The 27,890-nt window shown below is 42.3% G+C and overlaps 1 protein-coding gene across 30 annotated transcripts in view; it reads right to left on the bottom strand.

The window, feature by feature from the left end:
- The window catches only part of dlg2 (discs, large homolog 2), a gene marked incomplete at its 5' end in the record, with an annotated part of 449,978 nt that overhangs the window by 313,229 nt on the left and 108,859 nt on the right, over positions 1–27,890 (bottom strand). For 22 of the 30 annotated variants that reach the window (XR_013802660.1, XM_079650348.1, XM_079650352.1 and 19 more), the window contains one exon: positions 24,651–24,719. The exons of 5 other annotated variants lie outside the window; for them this stretch is intronic. Coding sequence is in view for 24 of the 25 variants with exons in the window: in XM_079650348.1 (XP_079506474.1) it covers positions 24,651–24,719 (69 nt within the window). The remainder of the gene's footprint in view (positions 1–24,650; positions 24,720–27,890) is intronic. 3 more of the 30 variants (XM_079650354.1, XM_079650353.1, XM_079650370.1) reach the window with 1 other exon arrangement.

Consider the following 27,890-nt stretch of genomic DNA (forward strand, 5'->3'; position numbering starts at 1 on the left):
ATCGTGGAGGTCGTAAGCTAACAGCGAATACACCATTTTTGACGATTTACATGTCGCAAATTACTCCAAACTACTCGGATATAGTTATTCCGATATTCACGGAACGCTGTATAAATATTGCTATTATGATTGCACACATATTTCAAATTGCCTTCCATTAGCCCCGCCCCCCTGAAAGTTGGCCATTTTGAAAAATGTGCGTTTTTCAGCCATTTTAAGCACATTCTTGCAAACTCCTCCTAGGGGAATGATCGGAAAAACTCCAATGCAGGACAGGTTCAACCCCTGGCCAATGTCATGAATCAATCGTGGAGGTCGTAAGCTAACAGCGAATACACCATTTTTGACGATTTACATGTCGCAAATTACTCCAAACTACTCGGATATAGTAATTCCGATATTCACGAAACACTGTATACACATTGCTCTTATGATTGCGGACATATTTCAAATTGGCTTTAATTAGCCCCGCCCCCGACAAAGTCGGCCATTTTCAAAAATGTTCGTTTTTCATGCATTTTAAGCATATTCTTGCCAACTCCTCCTAGGGGAATGATTGGAAAAGTTCCAATCCACGACAAGTTCATCCCCTATCCAATATGATGTTAAATTGTAAAGAAAATAGTTGCTAGCTCAATCGGGGAGGTCGTAAGCTAACAGCAAATACACAATTTTTGACGATTTACATGCCACAAATTACTCCAAATTACTCCAAACTACTCGCATAAAGGTTTTTCAATATTCACGAAACGCAGTATACACATTGCTCTTATGAATCTGGACATATTTCAAATTGCCTTCCATTAGCCCCGCCCCAAAAAAACTCTGCAATTTTCAAATATGTGGGTTTTTCATGCATTTTAAGCAAATTTTTGCAAACTCCTCCTAGGGAAATGTTCGTAAAAATTCCAATCCAGGACAAGTTAAGCTTATATCCAATGTCATGCTACTTTGAGAAGGAACAGTCCTTCGCTCAAGCTGGGAGCTCGTAGGCTAACGGAGAATATATCATTTTTGACCATTTATATGACAGATAACCTTCTGACACCTGCCTGTCTGCCTGCCACATCAACTCTCTCACACACACACACACACACACACACACACACACACACACACACACACACACACACACACACACACACACACACACACACACACACACACACACACACACACACACACACACACACACACACACACACCCTAAAGCATATACTAAATATCAGGCTACAGCCCTTGTATATTTTATTATGTGAAGCACTATATGGTTTCATGACAAATATATACTGTTTATTTGTAGATATCTCCTAAAGCCTACAAATAAAGTTTGAAATGTAGGCCTGTTACATATATTATTTAGCGATATATATTATACACACTGTTCTGCTTTCTGTATTGACATCAGCAGCTGTTCTCACTGTAAACATCACGTCACAATGAAAGCAGTTGTATTAAAAACATAAATAGCCTAACATCCAGGGGAGATTTTATTAGTGAGTAAACAAACGGTAAATGGCAGAAAGTCTGATGCACATTTGATCATCTTAAGTAACTTATAATCACAACGGGAACAGTTTGCAGAGCTGTGCTTCGTTGACATAAGTCCAGCCATGCGTCACGCCTCTTTTAACATCACTGTTGGCTGAAATCGACTCCCGAAAACTCATCAGTGTACCCTCGGTTATAGCTCCTCCAGACAGCCTCCTCGATAATCGATCCTTGACGAGCCTTTAGAGAAATTTGTTTTCCTTCGAGACGGCGCGCCGACATCCCTTTCCGGGTCGCTGCCGGAGGACCTGGGAGTCTGGGACGCGAAAATTATAGAAATGAGAAACGGCTCATTTCCCAGGACTCGCGCGCGTCTGCTTGACGCCGCGACGACCGGCTGCCCTCCCCGACAGGCGCAGGGACGCGAGGGCCCGCTCATCATTGCGCGCACATGTGCGACCGCAGTTTTAATTGTTATTGATATCGTACAGTAACAAAGTATTTGTACATTACAAAGTAATAAAGTACAGTGTTACACTGTACTGTATTACTTTTATTCAAACTGTATTCCCTTCTTATCATGTAGCCTACACTTCTTCCTTTCATTGATACATTTAAATCACCTGAATACAGCATATAACATACGTACATGCTGCAACCCTGTGCTGCTGCTGCTTCTCTCTGCCTCATCCTCTATTGCTGGAGGCAGCTCCACCTCATCTGATCTCTGATATGAAAGCAATCGTGTTATGATCATATTGAGCTATTGGTGTGAGTCTAACATTAAACAAGCACTCTGCTTGTCATACATTGCTGACGATACATTTGAAGTGGCAATTTGTTGAGTCATTGCCGCTAAATGCCGGTAGCATCAAGCTAGCAAATCCTGCATTAGTCTCACATCAACAGGTGTAAACAGAACATCAAATTATCCTGAGCTAATTTACTGAATAAACCAACTCACATCTTCTGTCTTTTTTTTCACCCAACTGTCATGGCTAGGCAAACCAGTATGAACCCAAAAGCACGACTCGACAAACAAAGTACAAATACAAGTCTTTACTGAAGAAATAGTGACACTGTGAGCTCTCCGTAGAGGTAACATGTTTCGAAAACAAAAAACACTCTTACGAGGAAAAGGTTAACATAGTAACAAAAGTCAAAAGATAAAGTAAATTCCAAAACCTCGGTTCTTAGCTCTTAGCAGATAACATGGACTTCACGCTGGCAGTCAGGCACATGGGACGAAACGAACTGGCAACAAGACAAGGGAGACAGAAACTATATATAGGCAGGCTAAGGGGGAACAGGTGCAGACAATTAGGGCGGAGTCGACAATCACAGTGGAGGGGAAACACACAAAGGGAGGAAGTGAGGTAATCTGCAACCACAAGGAAAGGTTACTACAAAATAAAACAGGATACAAGACTAAACTTAAAACATTAACTTAACAGATTTTACGAGATATAATACCAACTCATTAGACTATTCTTCTGCTGGCGTTTCATTGTTGTTTTCTGTCAAATTCAATACTGTAGTTCAAAACCGCGGTACCTGCTCACCATCTGTGAGCTATTTTTAGAATGCGCATGCTACGTTCGTTGTCGCGTTCGCGCGCGTCCACCTGGGCAGGCTGTGTGTGTCCTTCTCCCGTGACGATAACGATAAAATAATAATAAACAAATTTGAAAATGGGGGGGGGGGACACAAATGGGCAGACAGCAGAGCTCGGGGCAATAATGAAGATTTGTTTGACTTTTTTACACTTTGTTGTTCTCCTCCTTTCCTCCGCTCTTGTCTCTGATTGTGAGTGTGTGCATTTGTGTGTGTGTGGGGGGGGGAGGGAGCGAAGCCCCGCCCTTAAAAAACAGAGCGGAGGGAGAATGTGAATAGGGTGGTGAAGTCACGCCCATCTACTTCCGGTCCATGGGACCTTATTTCGAAAAAATTATGTATTGAAGTCAATGGAGAGAGAAAACTTATCTTTCGATCCCATTTGAATTGTGCCACAAATTACACATATGATATTTGTGAATCTTAAAAAATAATTTCCATGTCCAAAAAGTCACAGTTTGTCGTAAAATTGTTGAAATATAAGACTATGAAAGATACGCAACTAGAAAGACTACAAATCCCTCAGTAAGTGATGTCACAATTGTTTTCCTCCGCTAAATATAAGAGATAGCTAAGATAACTTCAAACAAGATGCCTGTGTGCTTAGTACCAGGTTGTTATCATACCAGCAATGGGTCTTGCTTGTTCTTTCGCTTCCCGTCTGATGAAAGGACCAGGAGTGGCTGGATCAAGTTAGCTACCTAGCTAGTAGCAAGCACGTTAGTTAGCATAACAGCCTTAGCCTTGTCATTTTTATTAGACTTAACATGAAGAAACATTAAGTAACCCAATGCGCCAACGACCTATTCGATAAAGCGTCTGTATGATTGAATGCTCTCTGCACCGCTAGTCAAAATGGACATTCTTTATTCTGTGATTCTGTGGATCTTATTCCTTCAATGTTTATCATGTGATGTCAATGGGGCTGTCAACCGGGAGAGGACACAGTACACCAGAGATGTGCTGCTGCAACTGAACATGGCAAGTCTGGCTCGCGTGATGGATACCACGTTAAAGTTAACGGACATTATTCGGAGAAATCCAAATGAAACCTGTGGTGCAACGGGGCACCAGAGGAGGTAAACGCGGCGGCGTAAGATTACGCATGAGAAGGCAGCGGCTCCCTCGATTCCTCTGCCCTCGATGATCCTGGGGAACGTTCAATCGCTGAGGAACAAGGTTGACGAGCTTCAAGGTAATGTTCGGTTTCAGAAGAATTTCAGGGACTGCTGTCTTTTGGCCTTCATTGAGACATGGCTCACAGACTGTAACCAGGACAACGATCTGTTTATTGACGGTTTTGGAGCTCCCTTTCGTCTGGATCGAAAGGCGGATGTGAAAGGAAAAACTCAAGGGGGCAGAGTATGTTTGTACGTAAAAAAACAGTACTGTAGCTCTGTGACTGTCAGAGAACGCATTTGCACCCCAGATGTTGAACTTTTATCTGTTTGATTGCGTCCCTTCTACCTGCCCCGTGAGTTTCCCCAAGTTTTTATAACAATAGTGTACATCCATCCCAGGGCAAATGCCACCTCTGCCTCCAGCACTATCTTTGATTTGGTGCAAAAACTGCAGTCAATTTCACCTGACGCAATTTCAACCCAAACTTTATACTTGGGGATTTTAACCATGTGACCCTTAAAAAGACACTCACTAACTTTTATCAATATGTCTCCTGTCCAACCAGGCGGGATAAAACATTAGACCTGTGTTATGGGTCAGTAAAGGAAGCCTATAAGTCAGTCCCATTACCCCCACTGGGCTCTGCTGATCATAACTGTGTGCATTAACTGCCCATATACAAAACAGTTTTGAAGCGAGAGAAAACATTGACAAAGGACATAAATGTCTGGACAGAAGAATCTGTAGCCTGTTTGCAGGAATGTTATGACTGCACTGATTGGGATATGTTCAAAGAGTCTTGTGGTGCCGACTTGGATGAACTTGTTGATGTAACATGCTCATATACAGCCTTTTGTGAAGACATGATTATTCTGTGTAAGAAAGTTAAAATATACCCGAATAACAAACCATGGGTGACCAAGGCGGTTAAGTCCAGCATTCAGAAAAAGAAACAAGCTTTTAAACAGGGAAGTGCCTCTTATCTGCATGATGCTAATATGGAACTTAAAATAGAAGTTGTTGTGTATTAGTAGAAAGAAATTAATGAAACAAGGGACAGAGGATACGGGTACTCAACTCTTTACTGTTCGTCATGCTTAACTGCCACAGCATCAACTCCCGGGCTTACTCTTCTTCTCTCAACATTGTATGTATACTCTGGTTACACTGCGCCCCCTATTGGCAGGAGTATATTAGAACACAACATTTCCCCCCTTCTTAAAAAGAGTTACTTCTCCCCTTGAACAGCATGCATAACATTAGCATTTTAAACAGACACTTACGTAGTAACCATGAAACCATCTGTAATGATAATAACTTCACATATCACAATATGCAGAACATTTTCAAACATTAATTCAACCACAGTTTAAGTGACATAGTCCTCAATCCAAACAGGCTGCTTTCTGATTCGCTGGTTCCTGCTCTGAGCACCATGCACTGTAGCTGGCTCAGCAGGCCTCACTTCTTCTGATGGAGGAGTGAATGTTTCTGGAAGCACCGACAGGTGTGAAGCATCCCAGGTTTTTCCATTATCAAGTGTGTAACTGTGAGGTCCTTTCTGCTTGGTCACTTTCAGAGGCTCACTGAACTTTGGCTTTCCCTTTTTGACATGCAGCGGGTTTCTCACACGCACCAGGCTTCCCGGATGTATTTTGGGAATCTTGGCATTTCTTTTTGCATCAGAATATGTTTTCATGTGCCACTGTTTCTTTTCCACTCTGTCTCTCAGTTCCTGATCCTGAGTATCCGTAAGCTGTGGCAGGATTGAGAGTTTGGTTCGCATTTTTCTTCCATACATGAGCTGGAACGGAGATGTCCCTGTAGTGGCGTGAGGTGTAGCTCTGTAGACCTGAAGAAACTCAGCAACGTGAGCTTTCCACGGAGCGTTCTCTCTCTGTGCCGTGAGAATGCTTTCCTTCAGCACTCTATTTAGCCTCTCCACCGCTCCATTTCCTTCTGGATGGTAGATTGTAGTCCTGATGTGTTGGATGTCTCTTTCTTCTAGGAAAAAGGCGAGTTCTGAGGATGTGAAATGTGGACCGTTATCTGTCACCACAGACACAGGGTTCCCTTTTTGGCTGAACACTGATCTCATGAATGTGATCACTGTTGCAGTAGTGCATCTTGGGGCAAAACACACTTCTGGCCATTTTGAAAAGTAGTCAGTCATAGTAATAGCAAACTTACAGTCCACCGGACCAGTCTCAAATGGGCCCACGATGTCGAGGGCAAGCTTTTGCCATGGCCCCTGAGGCAGAGGGACTGGTGTCATAGGTGCAGGGTTAGTTTTAGCTGTTTTATCATTCATCTGGCAGGACACACAGGCGGCGATAACCGATTGTACCAGTGCATCCATTTTAGGCCACCAATACAAGTCTCTGAGTCTCTGTTTTGTGCGTACAATGCCTTGGTGGCTCTCGTGTGCTAAGGATACCATGTGTGAGTGTAGCTTTACTGGAACAACTAACCTGTGACTCCCTCTCAGAATGAGTTGTTCATGTGCAGAAAGTTCATTTCTCACCTGGTAGTACGGCAACATGTTAGCAGGCAGGCCTTTGGATGAAGCTGGCCACCCGTCTGTCATGTAGTTGCGTAGCTGACGTAACTCTGGACAGGAAGTGCAGGCATCTGTGAAGTCAGACGAGGGAACAGCAGTCAGCAGACCATCTCTGGTTCCGTGTCTGAGGTGCAGTCCTGTCCGTGTGGCAGTGGCAGGCGGGAAAGGCAATCTGCTGCATGGTTCTGAGCACCGGGTCTGTAGACAATATCATAGTTGAAGCAGAGTAGCCTGGCCGACCAGCGTGCTACTCTCATACCAGCTCTCCCCATGCCTTTTGTAGCCAAGAGTGTGGTCAAAGCTTAGTGATCAGTCCTTAAGGTGAACTTTGTTCCCCACAAGTAGGTTCTCCAACGCTCTGCAGCCCACACACAGGCCAAAGCTTCTTTTTCTACCACAGAGTACTTTCTCTCTGCAGCACTAAGAGAGCACGAAGCAAATGCCACTGTTCTTTCAGTGTTGTCACGATGTATCTGTGTCAGCACCCCACCTATGCCATAGTCTGAGGCATCTGTAGACACTATGGTGGGCCGTGACGGGTCAAAAAGAGCGAGTGATGAACTGTCTGTGATGAGTAGTTTAACCTGCTGAAAACTACTCTGTGCCTCATCAGTCCATGTGAATGTAGCTCTGCGTAGCACATCTCTCATTGGTTCCACCACAGTTGCATAGTTCTGTATGAACTTGGAGTACCACGATGTTAGGCCAAGAAAAGACCTGAGAGTCACTGGATCACTGGGTGATGGAGCATCCCGAATAGCTGCAATGTGGTCATCATTTGGCAGCAGACCTTCCTTGCTTATGCTGTGTCCTAGATACGTTAGTTTGTCCTGGTAGAATTTGCATTTATCTGTGTTGAGACTTAGTCCAGCTTCCTGCAGTCGGTACAGTACTGCTTTCAGGCGGGTTTCATGCTCAGCACGGCATGAGGAGTAAATTATGATATCATCCAGATATGCCTGCACTCCAGGTAAATCTTTCAGCACCATGGACATCATCTTCTGAAATGCTGAGGGTGCTGATGCTAGCCCATAGCAAACTCGCTTGTACCTGAAAAGTCCCTCGTGAGTAATGAACGCAGTCAGATCTCTGCTGTCCTCATGCAGTGGAAGCTGGTAGTATGCATTAGCCAGGTCGAGGGTTGAGAATATGGTAGCTCCTCTGAGTTCTGAGAAGAGCTCCTCCATGTGTGGAATGGGGTAGCAATCCATTATGACGGCCTTGTTAGGCTCCCTGAGGTCTGTACACATCCTTATTTTAGATGAGTTCTTTCGTTGAGTCACAACGATCGGTGATACCCAGGGAGAGGCATCTATTTTTTCAATGATGTCAGCATCAAGAAGGCGCTTTAACTCTGCAGAAACAGCATCTCTGACTGAGAATGGAAGCCTTCTCAATTTCTGCTGCACAGGCTTCACCTCATCTTTCACTCTTACTTTGTGTACTACGTTCCTAACACAGCCCATAGGTAAAACTGTATTAACAGGTGCAGATGCAGTAGGTGTCGGTGTAGTAGGAGTTGCAGGTGGGGTTGTTATCTCTCTGACTGTGTGCTCTGACTTCAGTACCACTCTGTTTCTCATGATGACCATTTCCAGTGCCTCAAACAGGTCCAGGCCCAGCAGTATTGAACCTGACTTCACAATGAAAAGGGTAGCTGAGGCAGTATTTCCGTCATGGAATGCACGTAAATGCAGTTTCCCTAGTACTGGGATTCTCTGTCTTGAGTATGTGACTAGAGGAACCTTTGTAGGTTTCAGTGGTATGTGACTGAAATAGGTCTCGTACACATGAGCCGGCAGCAGTGACACTGAAGAACCAGTATCTACTATCATCTCAAATGACTGGTTAGCAGGAGAAAGTCCCAAATCTACAGTGCACATTATTTTCTTCTCTTTTGGGGCAGAATTATTCAGCAATAAAACAGTCAGTTCTGGAATAACGACCTCCCTCACTTCACGTTTTTGTTCTGAACGACACACTTTGGCAAAATGCCCAGTTTTTCCACAGGATTTGCATATTTTGTTTGTAGCAGGGCATTGTGTGGAATTGGCCATATGTTTATCTGAATCACATCTGTAACATCTTCGTGCTTGCTCAGACTTTCTCTCACCTTGCCTTTGTTTACTTGCAGCGGGACGTTTTTGTTCCCATTTTGGCGCTCTGATCTCTCTCACAGGCACTTCACTGTTGGAGAACTCGGCCACGTTGCGCGCCGCCATTTCCACCTGATTTGCAATCTGAATGGCTTTATCCAGTGTCAGTTTGTCTTCTAGCAGCAAGCGTCCACGTATGCGTCCACTGTAGGCTTTTTCCACGATCTGATCACGCAGCATATCCTGTTCTGCATTTCCAAATTCACAAAAAACGAGCATTTCACGTAGCGCAGAGACGTACTGTGCAATTGTTTCATCATGTCTCTGGGCTCGTTGGCGGAACCTGTGTCTCTCCGCAATTACGTTTACCTTCGGCACGAAATGCGCCCGTAGTGCAGCCACGGCATGGTTGTATGTAGTTCCCGTTTTAGTCAATGTGTAGAATATCCTCTGTGCTTCGGTTCCGACGCTGTGTAGCAGCGTTGCACGTATACGGGTATCCGGCCACTTGGCTCCTTCCACGTCGATCACTAGCAGATAGTTTTCGAACATTTTTAGCCATGTTCCAAATGGCATAGTAGGTTCTCCCGGACACTGAAGAAAGGTGGGAGGTAAAGGAGTAGAAGCCACGGCCATCCTCGTCGCCAATTTGTTGTGTATTAGTAGAAAGAAATTAATGAAACAAGGGACAGAGGATACGGGTACTCAACTCTTTACTGTTCGTCATGCTTAACTGCCACAGCATCAACTCCCGGGCTTACTCTTCTTCTCTCAACATTGTATGTATACTCTGGTTACACTGCGCCCCCTATTGGCAGGGGTATATTAGAACACAACAGAAGTTCTGAAAGCTAAACAGAATTTTAAATCTGAAATACAAAACAAAATGGCTGCAAACAACCTTGGCTCAGTCTGGAATAGCATGAAAACCATAACAGGCCTCCGGGAAACAAAGAATAGCTGCCATTTGACTCTGGATGGCTTTAATTCAGATGTTGAGTTTGCAAATGCCCTAAATCACTTTTTTTCTCGATTTGAAGCATTTGATTTCAATAATAATATATCTGAACTGAAGCTTAAACTTGAAGACAATAAGCATTTTTATATAGACCAGAGGGAAGTGGAAAAGGCCTTCCGTTTAGTAAAAATAAGCAAGAGTCATGGACCTGACAACATCTACGGGCGTTTACTTAAACTTGGGCAAAAGAACTTAGTCCTGTGTTCCACTACATTTTTAATATGTCTTTACAGACACAGCATGTGCCAAAGGTTTGGAAGGATGCTGTGGTAGTCTCTGTTCCCAAATCCAGAGGCCCCAAAACTCTTAATGATTTTAGACCAGTTGGACTTACATCAATTCTAATGAAGACATTGGAAAAACTAGTCAGAGCTTTAATCTTAAGTAAGACTGAGCATGCACTCGATCCTATGCAGTTTGCTTACAGGCCACACAGAGGAGTGGAGGATGCCATTGCCACGGTCACCTTATCTGACTTACTTTTTAAACACTTGGAGGGAAATGGATCTCATGCTAGTAAGGTTGCAAAATTCCGGGAATTTTCAAAGAAGGAAACTTTCCACGGGAATTAACGGGAATAAACGGGAATTTATGGGAATAAACTGAAAATCTTCCAAATTGAAGGTTGGCTCTTCATAGGGAACTTAAATATAGTATATATAATATTTTAGCATAATCTTGACTAAAACAAACAGATGCCATTCAAGTAGGCCTACACTTGAATATCCATGCCATAGCATACTGCTTACTGCATAGCTATTGAGACCACACAAAGGTTCGCAACAGGCTCCCAAATGTGAGAGTTGAAAAACTGGTTGGCATTCGGGCAAACCTAAGGCTCTTTGAGCATGACACAGAGCCATCCTCAACAAGGCTGGACAGTGACACTGAAGAGGCAGACTCAGAGTGTGATGTTGATGAGGCCCAGGAAGAGCCCATTGACTGAAAGGGTTTAGCCAAAATGCAGAGGATCGCTTGAAGGAAGATTTGCATGTTTAATGGGACTTTTTGGAGGGAGAAGGGTGAGTGGGGTTGGGGGGGAAGAGTAACATTTAACTCAACATTCCTGTTTTCGTTCTTCAATGAAACAAATAATTGTTCAATAAAATAATTAAGGACAAAGGCTCCAGGACAATGAGACCAGCCACGGCCCTGTCATTGACGACTTTGTCAGGTGGTGTGAGGAGTCCTATCTACAACTGAACATAAGCAAAACCAAGGACATGATCATTGATTTTAGAAGAAATCCCCATACATGAAGTCTTAACAATCCAGAATCAGAAAGTAGAATTTGTGCAATCATACAAATATCTCGGGACAATTATTGACTCAAAATTGAGCTCTGATCCAAACTGTGAAGCTGTGTGCAAAAGGGGGCACCAGCGTTTGTACTGTCTTAGGAAATTGTCCTATTAACATTGTCAAAACCATGATGATTATGTTTTATCATGCTTTTATCGAGTCAATTCTGTCTTTTTCACTAATGTCATGGTTTGGTAACCTGACTTTAAAGAGCAGAAACTCTCTGAGTCAGATCATAAAGTGGTCCAGCAGACTGATTGGTGAGCCACAGCTAAACCTGGAGACCCTGTACCTCAGGCAGTTACAGCGATTATCCAGCTCCATATTAGACGATGACTCCCACACTCTGCACTCAGAATTCAAGCTTTTTCCTTCGGGCCGGAGTTTACTTGTCCCAAGGAGTAGAACGAAGCTGTATAAAAACAGTTTTATCCCAGCAGCAGAAATTGCACAAATTAACATAGAGGCCTATTTTTATTTGTATTTTATTTATTAATTTAATTGTGAATTTTGAATGTCCATGTTTGTACTAGTGTTTTCCTTCTTAAAATGTTTTTTTTAAATATTTTGAGATTTGGTTGAGCAGGTTATACTTGTACTTTTACTAGTCCTTTTATTAGAGATGTGTCTTTTGTTTGTGTTTGTTTTTAGTGTCAGGATGGAACCTTTGTCTTTTTCTCTGCAAACAGAATCTACCTACGGGTACAAATAAATAACCTGAACCCAAAATGTTAAACAGTAAGAGTAGTAGTCATATTTCGTGAACCCTTTGAAGAGTACTGTCACACCGGTGTGATCATTCTATAATACAACATTTAAGCCCGGGGGAGAAATGCTAACGCTAACGCTACATTAGCATCGGCGATCTTTTTCTACTTCATGCTATCTGCACAAATGGTTGACATTAAACATTAAAAAGACCAGGCAGTTCAGAGAGAATCAAAGGAAGGCAGGCAGGCAGGCAGCTTTTCATGACATTCTTCTGGACGTGGTGATAGTGACGGTAGTCAATCCCTTGTTTAGCAAGACAGTAGTGACGGCCAACTTGATGACGTGTGTTGTTGTGGGAGATCAGAGATGAAGTTCATTCAGCGTTTCACACAAAACAATGTGTTACTTCACAGTTTTACGACACTTTTTTATTTTTGTCTGGCAAAATTATCTTTTAAATTGACAAACATCATATGTGTAATTCGTCGCACAATTCAAACGGGATCGGAAAAGATAATCTTTATCTCTCCATTGACTTCAATAGATAATTTTTTCCGAAATAAGGTTCCATGGAGGTCCACCGGAAGGGGAGGGACTTCGCCACTCTATACGCAAAGCAGTGGACGCTGAAACATGCACATACATTGGATAAATAACATAGGCGTTTAGTTTATTTAATAAAAGAGCACATGTTCAATGTGAAAAGTGACCAGATAGCGTAGCTCCCCGCCAAGACAATGGTAGGGGAAACACTGGACAGTATACTCCGGGTGATTTACCGTACGGTCAGTCGCAAAACTTAATTACATTATAGTTGGCGTTCCTAGCGTGTATGCTACCGAACAAAAAAAAAAGCTACCAAGAGCTAGACATGAGTTTGCTTGGAAAAACATTGTTTTTATGCCAGCTATAATGAATGACCGAACGCCGTATAAGATTGCAATTGTAAACATGTTCTTGCTAGCCTAATATGAACCACTAGCTGTTGTTCCAACCCAGTCTCACGGCATTTCGTGTTATAGTCACGACATCTAATCTATTGATTCGTGTTCACCAACACAGAACGATTTTAAAAGCAATGTATTTCTATTGGTAGTGTGTTTCGTGCCTGTAACAAGTATTTTTGTCTGGTCGGGTCTTGGATGACTGGAAGCTTTGGGGTTCATAAAAACTTCTTCTTACTCAATATCAAGCCTCGATTATTGTTTTTATTTTAAATCGTATAATGTCGGACTTCTTTTGTTGTCTGTGAGGAAAAGAAATGGGGCTCAGAGCCTCAAAATACTGAAATCTGTATTTTTTTAAAATCTTTTTTTCCTTCTAATTTGTTATTCTTTTCTAAATAATACACCTTTATTTACTCAACAATAACACGCAATTATCCTTGTTTTTATTTATTTATTTTTTTCCATAATCTCAGGCTTTTTTGGCGTCCGTCAGGAACTGAATTTCAAATAAAAATAACTGGAAACAGACGTAGGCCTATAAGGGATATCTCGAGCATCATTGCGATACACAGCCACTGAACTGATTACCCAAGATCCTCAGCTATGGTTTAAGCTCGGTGATTTGGATGTTTTAGCCGCAATGCACCTTGGGATACGGTGTTAATGCGATATGAAATCCGAAAAACATTTCGGAGTTTAGGATGGCCGAAGACACTACCCATAATCCCCAGCTATCGTTCGGGACTACAGTCCCTGTGATTAATCTTCAAGCTCTAGGATTGGATGTTGGAGTGGCAGTGTGCCAAGGTTATGCAAGCTCTTTGAAATCGAACGAAACCAAGGCAGACTATCCAAAACTGGACTCGAACGCCCCCCTAGAACTACACATGCTGGCTATTGTGTTTCGCAACATGTTCTATGGCACGTCTCTACTGGGAATTGTAGTTTCAAAAGACGTTTTCGTTTTTTCCCACAATTAGAAGTTGACAGTATTAAACTGTGTACAGCCCTGGAGGTTTAGGCGATAGGAAACACATTGGTGTGTACAAATTTAAAACATATAATTAATAAATGGGTGAAAATCGCTTGTGTACATAATGCGCAGCATTAATATATACCCACATAACAGCTCATTGTTACTTTGTAATTCTACTCCACTACATTTATTTTAGTTACTTTGCAGATTCTGATTAATGATGTGAAATATAAACAACCCTTAAAGCAGACTTTAGTTACACCTTAGTAAAATTCAGGGAAAGGTGATTGTCAAGTGCCAACAATCAGGAGAGATATTTGATAGTTGGTGCTTGAGAAGACTAAACATTTATCTCCAGATCTCTATAAAGTATATTCATTAATCTCTGCTAATGGTTAATTAAGATTAAGATTAATTAAGATAATTAAAGATTTAGTTGTATTCATGTTTTTACATCATTTTACAGGATATTGCTATACTATTTCTCATGTTTTAAAAGTCGAGTCCGAGTCATCGTGGGGGGAAAATTCACGAGTCCGAGTCCAAGTCATCGGGTGCGATAATTCAAGTGTCCAAGTCCGAGTCGCGTCAATCAGTGCGCGAGTCCGAGTCGAGTCACGAGTCCCGAAAATCAGGACTTGAGTACTCCATCTCTGGTGTAACGTAATGTCCTTGTGGTAAACCCTGCGAGAGAGAAAGGTTTGAGCTCCATACTGTTTCAGAAATAAAGCTTGAAGTGGTTAGGAGCATAACATGGCATTTAACCTGTTCAACCCGGAGGCCGGGAGTGGAGTGCACCAGCTGGGCGTAAAAAAATAGGTCTTAACTTTAACGTCGGGCTTAGCTACGTCCAACTTAGTGATTCGAATTTACACCGAGTGCACCAAGCCTGACTAGTCTACGTCGTAGCTGCGCCTGGTCTTAAGATGCGCGTCCACGTGAATACACGCGAAACAGTAATTGTTGCCAAGCAACACACGTCTACATAATTTAACACTCAAACTCCTCCATTCAGAGCAAGCTAAGACTTGGATAACGAAGTCATGTATAACAGAAACCAAAAGAAGAGAAAAATGACGCCCACACCCCGAAAAAGAAAGAGGGATTTTACAGAGCTACAGCGTGAACTGGTGGAGAAAGAGATTGTTCGTGTAGAGGTGGAGACCGCAAAACTGAGAACGGAAAATGACAAAATTGAGCTGGAGAAGGAGAAATTAAGATTCAAAATTATAATTCTTAAGAATCAGCAAAGAATCACTGAAGAAGACAATTTGTCATTCACCATTCTCGAATCATATTTGTTTTACTTGTTTTTATCTCAATTTCATGTTAATAGTTCTCCAAATGTTGTTATGTAATGTTCTTGTGTGTTTGTAAGTGAATATAATTCCTAAGCAGGCGCTGGAGAGCCAAGGAAACTTGTCTAATAGCCCAACATGCAGTTGTGCGATGAACATTACACACCTGTCTCCAACAGTATTAAAGTAAAATCTGAGCGCAATCAGCACCTGCAAGGTTGGGGAGAGCGCAGCGTTTCTGTCTGATCTGTTCTGTTGTTGAGGGGAGATCTCCTCGATTAAATCAAAAAGGGCTTGTCTGCCGAAACGAAACCTCTCTATCAGCTCACTGAATAGATGTCCAGTGGGTTTGTTCGATCACGGACGACTCTCTCGTCTTAATGCCCTTTCGTTGTTACAACATGTTAACAAGACGCACTGCCATAGTTATTTTCCTTCTTGCCTGTTTTACGTTACTATGGATACTAGTCTGTCTTTCCGATTTACGCCTGCTCCATGCTAATCATAAAAGTTACACCCGGGCGCAACGCATACAGGGCTTGAGTCTAAGTGGTGCACTAGTCATAACTTTAGTTTGGTCTTAACTTTCGGTCCTACGTCGGACGTAGAGTTACGCCCAGCTGGTGCACTCCACTCCGGAGGCCCCCCGAAAGAGGACCTGAAAAACAGGCTCAGGGCAGGTTAATCACTGCAGCGTTTAGCTGAGCTTCTCTCCATAGAAATCTCTCTAGCAGGGGAAAGCTGCATGACGCTGCAAAGGGGCGTGGCTAGCAGCAGCCGTTCGTTTTAAAGCAGAATCAGCCTGTTTGCAACAGGGCTGCAAAAGAGGGGTATGAGCAGTATGAGGCATGGCTACAATGGGTGATCTGTTTGGTATTTTAAACAAAAGACTTCGCAGAGATGTTTTGTATAGGTATGGCCCTACAATATATGTTTCCAATATAGCATAATAGTTCCACTTTAAAGTAAAAAAAACCTGTAAGGCTATCTGTATAAGTAATATGGTCTAGAGAAGTTCACGCCATCTTTCATATCTAATAAATAATTAAGATATATGAGAATTGTTGCATTGAGGAATTGACCATCCAAATCTAACTTACTGATTCTATTTTTGAAGAAGAAAACCACAACCTTCATTAACACTGCATTTAATGTTGCTCTATTTCTCACAGAAGGCAACCGCTCAGTGTGAGGCGCTCTGAGGGAAGAGCAGCACACTTATGCTGCGTTTACACCGGACGTGATGCAAATATTCGCTTCGCTCTTATCGCATCGCTCTAATCGCATCGCTCTAAACGCTCGAGTTTCACCGCGGCTGTGTTTACTCGCATAATTCAAATAAGACGCACTGGCTTGGGGGCTACAACCATACTTGCCAACCCTCACGATTTTCGCGGGAGACTCCCGATTTCATAGCCCTCTCCCGGTTTCCTCCCGGGGTCATATTCCTCCCGCATTTCTGCCGATTTCTGACAAAATTTGAAATGCTTTCCAAGGTCTCAAGGTTGGCAAGTATGGCTACTTCTACAACAAAACGAACACATTTTACCATGATTAAATTGTAATATATACATTTCTAAATGATGCCGAAGTAACAACATACTGATACCGGTTAGTAAAAACCATGAATTATTGCTTTGACAAGTCTCTCTAGGTAATGGCTTTCATGCAAAAGCCAGCGTGAATATTTCACCATGGCTTAAAATGTCGACGTCTGAGTGACAAAGGGGTCTATGCTCACCCACCTCTAAGAAAAAGAGAGCTGTGTCCAGCTAGGACAGTGGGCTAACTGACTGATTGTACACTATGCCTAAACTGACCAGCCAGCAGAGGTCAGTGTGAAGAGTGGGATTGAAAGTAGCTTCTAGGAGAGTTAGCTTTTGCTGTGGCCTTCACTGTAGCTAACAGCATTGTTAAGTAATATCATGAAAATATTTAAAAGAAGTAACATGATGACCATTGCTTTTATATATACACAATATTGCTTTTCTTAAGTTGAGTTAACAAGACTGAAAGGAGAATTCACATGAGGACTGCATGGCTTTTGTAGCTAACTCCTAACATGCAATCCATTTGATTGTACTGATTATAATTATGGCACTTTTGAGACACTTTCAACCACACAAACTTCCTTTACTTCTACACAACAATAATGTTACTGCCTCTGGTATTGTTAAACATCAAATTTGGACATATGTTGCACTTGATACCTACATGAGGTACTGTAATTAACAACTTACTAATTATACACAGTCTAATAGCCAATGTAACTACTTTACATAAATCAGAGAGAACGAATATGTAAAATCCATAACTCGTGAACGAATTACACTCTAATTACCATATTGGTTATGAGCAGAAAGATAGTGTCCTATCATATGTCTTGTTGCCTTGAGTAAAGCATTGCTGTAAGGTTGAGCGTTCACCTCTCCAGTGATGCACTAGTCATCTACACAGTGAAGAGCACACAGTAAAGCTAAGGGATAACAGTTCAAAACGGGATATTTTTCTCAAATAAAATACTGCAGTGTTTAAGCTTGGACAAGAATTTGTTTTTTCTAATACCGCAATAATATCTTTCTTCCGAATAATGCCAGGTTGACTATGAATAGAGATGTGCTGTTTGAGCAAAGAGCTGCAGCAGACCAATGAGCTGACTGGCCCAACTTCTGCTGCCTTATTTTAAACAGGCAGCCAGGCTCCTACACACACACTAGTTGGAGAGAAACTGTGAACAATTCTCTCACACAGGTTTCCAATCCTTTATTCAGCTCTTAAAACTCAAAGCAACAAGGTGATGAATACAAGCAGGACCGTCAGGGAACACAACATGTGTGTGCAAACTATCAGATATAAGCAAGAGGTAGACAGAGCTTCAGTGCATGCCTCAGTCTCCCACAATGCTCATTCTCTCTGTCTCCGGTCATGTCTCCCTTTCATACCCTCTCTGGTCCAGTGAATCATTTAATCATGCTGGTTCTCTTACCTTAGTGGTAACAATGCAAAGACAATCCATGCTGGCCAGACAAAAATAGGAACTCTCAACCAATTCCTAAATTAATCACCGCTAACATCACCACTGGAGGGAAAGGAGCAGGAAGATGGAGAAAAGAGATTCTCGTGTAAGAAAGTGAGGAGCAAAGATAAAAAAGGTAGGTGTTGCTGAAGAAAAAGATGAGGGGGAGGAGATGAGGGAGAGAACACACACACGCACTCACTCACACACGCTGGTGAGGGGGAGAAGCCACAGCGGACAGACGTTACTGCATGTGGGCCCCTTGTAAGGATCGAGATGCCTCCTCCTCAGTGCTGAAGGCAATCAGGATTCCTAACGCTATCTCAGAGCGGAACGTGCATCATCATCCAAAGCACACACACACAAACACACACACTCCAAACGCTTGGCAGCTGGACTGGCAACTCCTCCAACAACCCAACAATCCTTCTGCCTCTCATTCATCCTCTGTCTCTTGTTTTTAGTCCATCCTCTCTTCCTTTGCCGTCTCTGGGCTGAGCGTTACGGGATGCAAAAGAGTGAAGGAAGAGAGCGCCAGCTCAGCAGAATGATCAGACTGCCATGCTTTGTGTTGCTGCTAGCTGCTGCTAGCTGGCTGCTAGCTGGCTGCTGGCTGCTGCTGGCTGCTGCTGGCTGCTGCTGGCTGCTGCTGGCTGCTGCTGGCTGCTGCTGGCTGCTGCTGGCTGCTGCTGGCTGCTGCTGGCTGCTGCTGGCTGCTGCTGGCTGCGCTAGCTGCTGCTAGCTGCTGCTAGCTGCTGGAGTGTAACAACGCACTGGATTTAAATTTCATCTGCAGAGCAGTGGCAGCTCTGCTTTCCACTGACGCTGTGGAACACATTTCATTGTGTTTACACGGCATTATAACCCTATATAACCGTTTGCATACTGGCTTTGTTAGGAAGTTAAACCGATCATAATTCCTCTCTTAAATGTATTTTATATTATTGTGAAAACAACATTAAGTTTCTCACGAAAAACTAGATTTTATTAGATTTACTCGATTTTTATTTTTGAAATCATTATAACATTATCATTTTGTTTGCCCAATACTATTTTTTCTGAGTAGACCTTGAATGCACCACACCATTTCTCAATAGATACTCCGTTCACAGCTAACATTAACTAGCTCTCCTCCTGTCCATTTTTTTGGGGGTGCTGTTGAAAAAAGTCTCTCTGGATGCGGACAGTCATGGTACAGCACTACCCCTGAGACAATGGAATGAAATGTGCTAAACCGAAAGACAAAATATGTATCCAGTATGTATTCCTACTAATGTACCATAGTTGCATCAAAATAAGACTGCTTCCTTTTTTTTTGTGCTTTTTTGTCAAACAAATTATGAATAAAATTGCACCCAATATTTTCACCCAAAATGATATAAAAATAGCACTGCTTTCCCTTTCCTCATGCTCATTACAACAACTTTGCATCAAAACAAAAAATGAAATAAGCATCTTATTCACCTGAGCTCCAGACATGTAGTTCTGCTGCTCTCAGTGTATATTACACTCCTACTCTATACTGCAGCTGGACTGTAACATGCAGGATAGTTTTACAGCATTTAACTGTCATCAATAAACCCGATTAAATATGACAGCAATAAATAAAAAGCCTAGAACAGACATACCATTGGCGTTATATCAATCTAGGAAGGAGGAAGAATTATGTGAAAGTATAAGGACGATACTCAATCATTCTAAGAATCACTGATTTAACTTGTGGGCCACACTTAAAACTCAAATGCATGGTAAATGTGCACTTTCCCCTCTGGATTTCATGGGACTGCAGTCATGCTGTGCCTTAAAATTGTGCATTAAATGCAACTTGCCTTTTTAAGATCATATACTTTTTTCTGTTCTTGTTATGTCAGATGCATGTTTCCATCATCCAGGAAACGTATATTACGATGTAAAACGTTTCTAAAGTGCCGAAGAAAATAAAGAAGATATTATAGCATTAGATGTTTTTCCAAAACCTCAAGGCAATAACAACTAAGATCCCAACTCCCAGATATAATCCGCCATCCCTCTGTACCTGTTGGCTGGAGACATCCTGGTGGAGAGGTATGCTGCAGAATTTCACCTTGATTACCGCTTTCATTTGTGGTCAACACGCTTCCCCGATGTGCACTCGTTCTTACTGAACACCTCCAGCAGCTCAGACTCCCTGACAAAGCAACAGCTAATCTTTAGGTGATGCAGCCCAGGCAGCTTCCACTTATTGCATTAGAGAGAAGGAATGCTTTAACCTACCTTGTTAGGACTGTCGCTAATATGTACCGATGAGCAGTGCTTAATTTGTAAAGTGGGAGGTGCTGGAACGCAGAGGGGGGGTGGATCCGGCGGCTCAGTACGGGGGTTAGAGGTAAGGGAACAAACAAAAAAATACACTTACAGACGATGTTTCTACATCAGGTCAATTTTTATTTTTGTAGCCTGTTAGCCTTCAGATTACAGAACGATGTAACACTGCACCAAATGAGTGCGGAATGTAACAAATATATATACTGCAACATTTTAACAAGCAGCAATTATATCTGTCCGTTAAATTAACGGGAGAAGCAAAACAACGTAACACTGCACCAAATGAGTGCGGAATGTAAAAAATATATATACTGCAACATTTTAACAAGCAGCAATTATATCTGTCCGTTAAATTAACGGGAGAAACAAAACAACAGGTGGGAAAATTACGATTTCTACGAAGTTACGATTTCAATATAGATTTGCAGACATATTAAACCATAGACCACCCAATAATCAAACACAGCATGGACAAATATATTCCTACCATCATTTGTCCAAAACGGCCCATACAGCAGCCATAGAGCCCCCGGCCTCCATTTTCCTGCTTCTGTCTCTGCACCTTGTGTCCAGTGCAGTTCGATGTCCTTTTGCAATCCATGACCTCACATATGGAACGGGGTTGAACCGGGTAAGTGGCGGGCCGACAAGGCAAAGGAAGAGTAGGGAGGAGAGCGTTGAGGGGAGAAGAGACGCCCTGTTTTCTGAACAGATTAGGTTCATCTAGGAAAAGCCCTTCTCACACTCAGCACTTGAGATAGGGATCGTGTTGACCGCAGCCAAGAGGTCTTTCAGTTCATCTGGGATGAATGTCCCATCATTGTCACGGTATTCCCTGAATGCCCTGATGACCCTCCGCGGGCTTTCGATGCAAAACTGCTGGCAGAGCGTCTCAACTTCACTCTCTCCAAACAGCGCGTCTGCGTCACGATCCTGTGGCCAATATTGTGGATAAATCACTTTTAAATCCTCAATTAGCTTGTTGTATCCTGATTGGTCTCCCCCAAGTGATAGCATGCGTTTCTCCAAGTTTCTTGCCAGACTCCCAAAAAACGTCCTCTGGTCCAGGGTTCTGTCAGTGAGCCGACCTGCATGAAGGGGTACTCCCTGAAAGGTGTTTTCCTCGACCCCGCGCTGGCTTAATAGGCTGTGTCGTCCGGGCCGCTCAGACATAGCCTCGAACACCCTGATCTGTCGGCAAATGGCTTTATGAGCCGTTATGATATTGCATTCTCGATTTTGGAGCTCGAGAGATAGCTCTGACAATTCTTGCAGTGCGTCAAACATAAGTCCTAGATTGGAAACAAAGGCATGGGATGAAAGGCGCTTTGCCAAGCCATGGTAGCTTTCCCGAGATGTGCTCCCGCGAGCAGAATCCTCCGCTGCGTGTGTAAAATGTGTGTTGAGGGCAGCAAAACTTTTCCACACAGCTTCGACTGTTCTGAGACTGGATGCAACCCACCTGTTGTCTAACACCCGGCCAATTTTGCACAATTGAATGTTCAGACCGTCAGCACACTCTTTGAGCTCCAGCCGGTTTTTGTTTGATGTGCTGTAAAGTGTGTAAAGCTTATCCATGAAGATCTTGAAATGATTCATAGCCCCCATCTCTTTCATCACATCACCAACTGCAAGCTCAAGTCGATGCGCAGAGCAGTGCCACACCATGATGTTTGGGAAGAGATTTTTGAGTCGAGCTGCCACCCCACTGTGGCGCCCGAGCATCACTGACGCACCGTCACATGTGAGACCGACGAGAGTTTTTGAGAGGAAGGCCTCGTCTAACTTGGCGTGCTGTAAGGCATCCAGCAGTTTGCGGGCAATGCCTTCTGCACCAAAATCACACAACTCCACGAGCTCAAAGAAAATGTTCTCGGGTGAATCCATCTCTGGCAACTGCACTCGTAAATACACGATTAATGCGCTCTTTTTATTCAACCCTGTTGCCTCGTCCAGCATGAGTCCGATTTTTGGAGCGCAAGTGACAATCCTTTCAAGCAGTTTTTTTTTCATGTCAGTTGCAATGTGCTGTTGTATATGAGAACATGCGACGTTTGAGTGGAGAATCCTCCCCATTTCCACACCATTAATTTCCTGACAGTCTATCTCATGTTCAACTCCATAAGATGGCCTATGACGCTTGGCCTCCTTGTAAGCTGTGCGAAAGATTCTGGCAGTCGTTTGCACCTGGTCATTTTGGGCATTGACTACTGTGTTAACAAATACATTTGCCTTTGCCTTATCCAAAATAGTTGATGCCATTGCGTGTGCTTTGGTATTCCCATGCTCAAAAACCTTTTTCCTTAAGGCTCTTTGCTTTTTTTTTTTATCGGGCGCAGATGATGTCACCGAGCCCGAGATCCATTATTTTGCAAGTTTCACACCTGCAGTTTTTTCCGGACCCAGTGATCCCACTTGTTTGCAAATGGCACAGCCCAGTCCAGTGGTTTCCATTGTCAGCCATGGATTTTTTTTTCTGTGTAAACTGGGCATCTGTCCAGATTTGCCCATCGTGAGTGTCCCTGACAATACCTGCTTCATCGCCATCACTATCTCTCGCAGATTCCAAGTTCACATCATCCGTCTCGTCCCCTTCATCTCCTTCCCCGTGGGGGTCGCTAATATCCCCTCTAACGACAGGTGCATTAGCAGCATCGATTGTGGGCTGCATACTACTGCTCTGTCCACCGTGGTCTTCACACTCATGATTTTCGGAAACTATTTTTGATCGTTTTGGATCTGACTGCTGGTCACTGACTTTGAAAAAGTTAAGTAAAGTTTGTTGTCTTTTTGACATTGTAGACACGAAGCTAATTGTTATGTATTCAACCAGCGCAAGCGTAGTCTATGTGTCACACCTCTAGTCTCCCCCCCTCCCCCCCTCCCCCCCCTCTCCCGCTAAAAACCTTAAAAATTTAAATGCATCAAAAAGGCAAACACAAGATTTTTGAGGAACTTCAATGGGGAATAAACACTAACAAGACATATAACAACATTGAACACCGAACAAACAGTCGTTTTTTTTTTTAGGCGTTTTTTTTTTTCATAGTGACACGGGAGGTGGCGGATCCAATAAAAAAGGTTCCGGATCCAATTTCAGAGGTGCCGGAACATGTTCCGGCGTGTTCCGGCTAAAATTAAGCCCTGCCGATGAGGTGTAATCAATTTGGATTTGTCTGTGTATGAACAACATTGCTAAGACTGGTTAACTCCAACATCTGCTATACTTGTTGACCTTGAGACTGGGCTGTACCTGTTCTAAATACAGACACTTTCTGACATGGTGACAACAAATCTTTAGATCTGTTCTCAGATTCCCTAGACAAAAAAATTAAAAGGGTCTGACCCAGATTGATCACTGATAATATGGTAACCATGTCAAAAAGCATAGCTGGCAGGTAAAACGTCTGCACTGGCTGTGTTCTATTTATGTTGTTTATTTAATTCACTTTTTTAAAATCTACAGACATATTTCTCGAACCGAGTCGGAGGAAACACAAGATAAAAATGTAACTAACAAATCAAGTAATAACTGAAAGTACTTCAACATAAAGACATGAAAAAAAGCATAGTTTGTGGGGATCTCATATAAATCAGTAATTTACCAAAATATCCAGATTTGTATGAACTGTTTTTATATACTGTCTATACAAATTACAATTCACTGAAATCACTACTTTGGATACAGGTTTTAACAGTTACCAGTATACACTCTGTAAATATAAAAAGCAATTTGTGTTTTCTAATCTGAGCATCAGAACCCTCAGTATAGACTGTACTGCCCTGTTGTTTCCCAACCGGAAAGAGACAGAAGCAAAGTGTAGAAAAATGGCTTAATATATATTTTTTGGTAAGCAAATATTTTATGTTTAGAACAAACGTATTCAATTAAAAAAATAAGATCTGCAGGTCCTTATCACTTCCTATCCTCTACTGCTTAACTCTTCTAAGACTGTGAATTGCCTGCTCTCAAACACATGCATCACACTGAAGTAATATACTCACAGCAGATTAATGAAAGAAAATGTGCTAATAGAAGGACTTGGACCAAAATCGAAGCTTGTTTACGAACACTGAACAGATGACTTGGTGTAATGTTATGTTCAAAATGTAATAAAATATCCCCCAAAGCTCATGCAAAAAATACACATTCAGTATACTCAAAAGCATCAAATGGGTTCAAGAGGAGGCTCACCTCAGAGGTGTGAATGCTGATCTCTCCCCTCTCATTCAAATTGGGCTCTGAGCTGCTCTGCACACCCTGCTGGGTAAAACACACCGTCCATAAGTTACCACCACACTTAACCCCAACACGCAAAAACAACCAGTAGGTCATATGAATAGATAGACAAGAATATCAGGTGATGCATTGTTTACAGGCCCTATCCTGCAATCCTTTTTGTAAATAACAGATCGAATATTTATAGTTTAAATGGAACCGGGAAATGTTGATGTTAAACCAAAGAATAGAAAGGTCTGTGCCATTTAATTCAAAGCAAAACAAGGATTCTGTTTTAGGGTTATGCAAGATTTGGCACAGAATAAGAGATGGAGTCAACATTGGCTGGTTGCTCTGTCTGTTTCTTGGTAAGTCTTTAATTAGAAGCTTGGATAGAGTAAGCCTATATGTGCCCATGGCAACCAAAAATAAATCTCTAGCACACTAAGACCTACTGCGAAGCACACGCAGGCATGCTTTATCCCTCCTTCTGTTTATCAGCAGGTCCTTCTGATCTAGAAAATAACTTTTCCATTTTGTGGATAATAAATATATTAAGATACATAACTTGGCCCTATAACATTGACAGCAATATTTGTACTACACTAGAATGCAATTATAACATTGAATAATACGATAGAATGTTTGTATTTAAATGTAGTGCCGATTAAAAAGTACAACTAAACTCAGCAGCAGAAAAACTGAATATTTTCTTTAATTATCAAATCAAATCAAGTTTTATTTATATAGCACATTTATATAGCACATTTATACATTTAATAGCGATTTTTGGTCTAGCCAAAGTACTGCACATGTAATAAAAACACATTACTACAATCACAATAAAAGACAATAATTGACAACAGAAATATAAAAAACAAAAACACAGGGATTATTATAATTATAGATGTTATTTATATGGTTCTTTTAAGACAATTTTTTATTTGCTGGTTAAAATGTTCATATAAACATTAATTCACAGCAAAAGCAGTTCTGAACATTACATGTCACTTGTTAGACATTTTTATCCAAAGCGACTTACATACATTCAATACTGTGGGCAATCCCCATAGGAGCAATGGGGGGGGGGGGGAAGTGTCTTGCCCAGCAACCCTGTCTCCTCAAAATTACGTTCCCACAAAACTAAACTGCAATTACATTTAGCTACGTATTTTCTCCCACATTACGTTTGTTTTGGACGTAACTCAAATACGTTTATTTTCTAAATATCTTTGCCATTTATTGTCTTGCTTTTCTACAATGTGCCTGACCATGCACAGGGCTGCTTATTAATTTGAACAATCTTGCTGGCCTTTATTATCATTATTATACGTTTATACAAAGAGAAAAGGACGTTACAAACTCACGTTTTCTGGCCACAGTAGTTGCTTTGGAGCAGGGGTTTTCAAAGTGGAAGGTGAGCCTCCCCTCAGAGAACATAAGAACAGCCGCGGGGCCCCTCCCAATTAATATTTCTATTATTATTATTATTATTATTATTGTTTTTGCTATAATGCAGGGGTATTCAATTGCATTTCGAAGAGGTCCAGTAAGAGAAAATGTCATTAAATGCTCTGTTTTCGCTGTCTACCTTTCTCTTTTTTGAGAACGCCATTTGAAATTACTCTGAATGTTTCTCTCTTCTTGTCTCATCGCTGTGTGTGTGTTTGAATCTATCGTGCTGACTCACTGACTGCACCGATTTGGCTGAGAAGCGTCACCTCCTAAAACATGAAACAATAACTTTTTAAACCTTTTTATCTTTATGTTTTAAACATATTTTTCAACATCGTGGATGGATCCTTATATGCTCCCGGCAGCACACTGAACGTCAACTTTGCCTCCTTATTACACTCAGCCCAGCCCACGTGAATTGGACTAGCGAATTGTCAAAGGGGGGGGGCTACTGAATTATCACCGGGGGGGGGGGGGTGCTAGTGAACTGTCAACGGGGGGAGCCTCGCTGCGGGGAAACGGTGGACCTGGTGGACCGATCGGCGTGATCGGGATTCGTCCCGAACACCCCGATGGCCAGTCCGCCACTGCACTCACCCCTCCTTTAGTGGGAACAATGACACTTTTTATCAAAGTCAATGCGGAAAACCCACACTCACACAGGTAGGTGGAGGTGAAGGGAATGAGCACTTTTACAGCCTTTTTGGCGAGGTGGGGGAACTCGGTCTCCAGAGACAGCCAAAAATGTGTAAGTGACGTTTTCTGCCAGACGCTGTCTCCTCTCTCACTTTAGGTAACTTCACAAAAAATCGATCCATGTTGCCGCCCGCATAAAGTTAGCTGAAGTTAACTTGCTAGATTTCACAGTTTCTCGTTATTTTTTTCTCACGCTGCGCCTCCCCTGAAGCTCTCTGGCACCCCCCTGGGGAGGTGCACCTGACACTTTCAAAACCGCTGCTTTAGAGAATTTTACACCCGGAATTAAGCATTCTCTCTAGTGTCGATTGATTTTACAGTGATATCTGCATTACTCATGAACTGAAAAACACCAGATTATACCTTATAAATTACACAACATTGATTGGTTTGAATTTGATTCGTAGAAAAAAATAGTTTTTTCTGAGTTTAGGATTTCTGGAGACACTACACTACCCATAATCCTCAGCTATCGTTTGGGACGACACCAGTCCGCTTTGCTTGACAAATCCTGTGATTAGTCCTCAAGCTCTGTGATTGGATGTTGGAGTGGCATTGCACCTAGGACAGTTATTCCATATGAAAAAAATGTTTTGTTTGAAGGCCTACATAAGCATCTTCCTCCTGGATCATACAGGGCGCCAAAAACACCATTAGTTTGTAGCTTTAATTCTTTGTTACATTTAATTGATATAAATCTATAAACATGTTAAGAATTACATACAAAATGCATGTGATGGTTTTTGATGTATTTGAAAAGCCCCAATGTTAATTTATTTGGATGGAGCCATCTGCCATCAGCTCATTTTCCTAATCTTCAGCTGTGGTAACAGCACAGGGGATATAGCAGCAGCGTTCTGAGGACCTCATGTGGGGTCATCAGTCTCTTACCTCATTCACACCAACGCAACTCCGGTTCAAGCTCCGTGCTAGAGCTTTTCAGGTTCAGAACCGGTTCTTCGGTTTAGCTCCGGCTCTTTTCACACAGCCCAAAGTCCGACTGGTGCTGCGTCATCGCGTCATCGTTTGCGTCATGACGTACTGTAACCGTTTGCGTGCCTGCTT

This window comes from Notothenia rossii (genome assembly GCF_949606895.1).
Source record: "Notothenia rossii genome assembly, chromosome: 9".
NCBI lineage: Eukaryota > Metazoa > Chordata > Actinopteri > Perciformes > Nototheniidae > Notothenia > Notothenia rossii.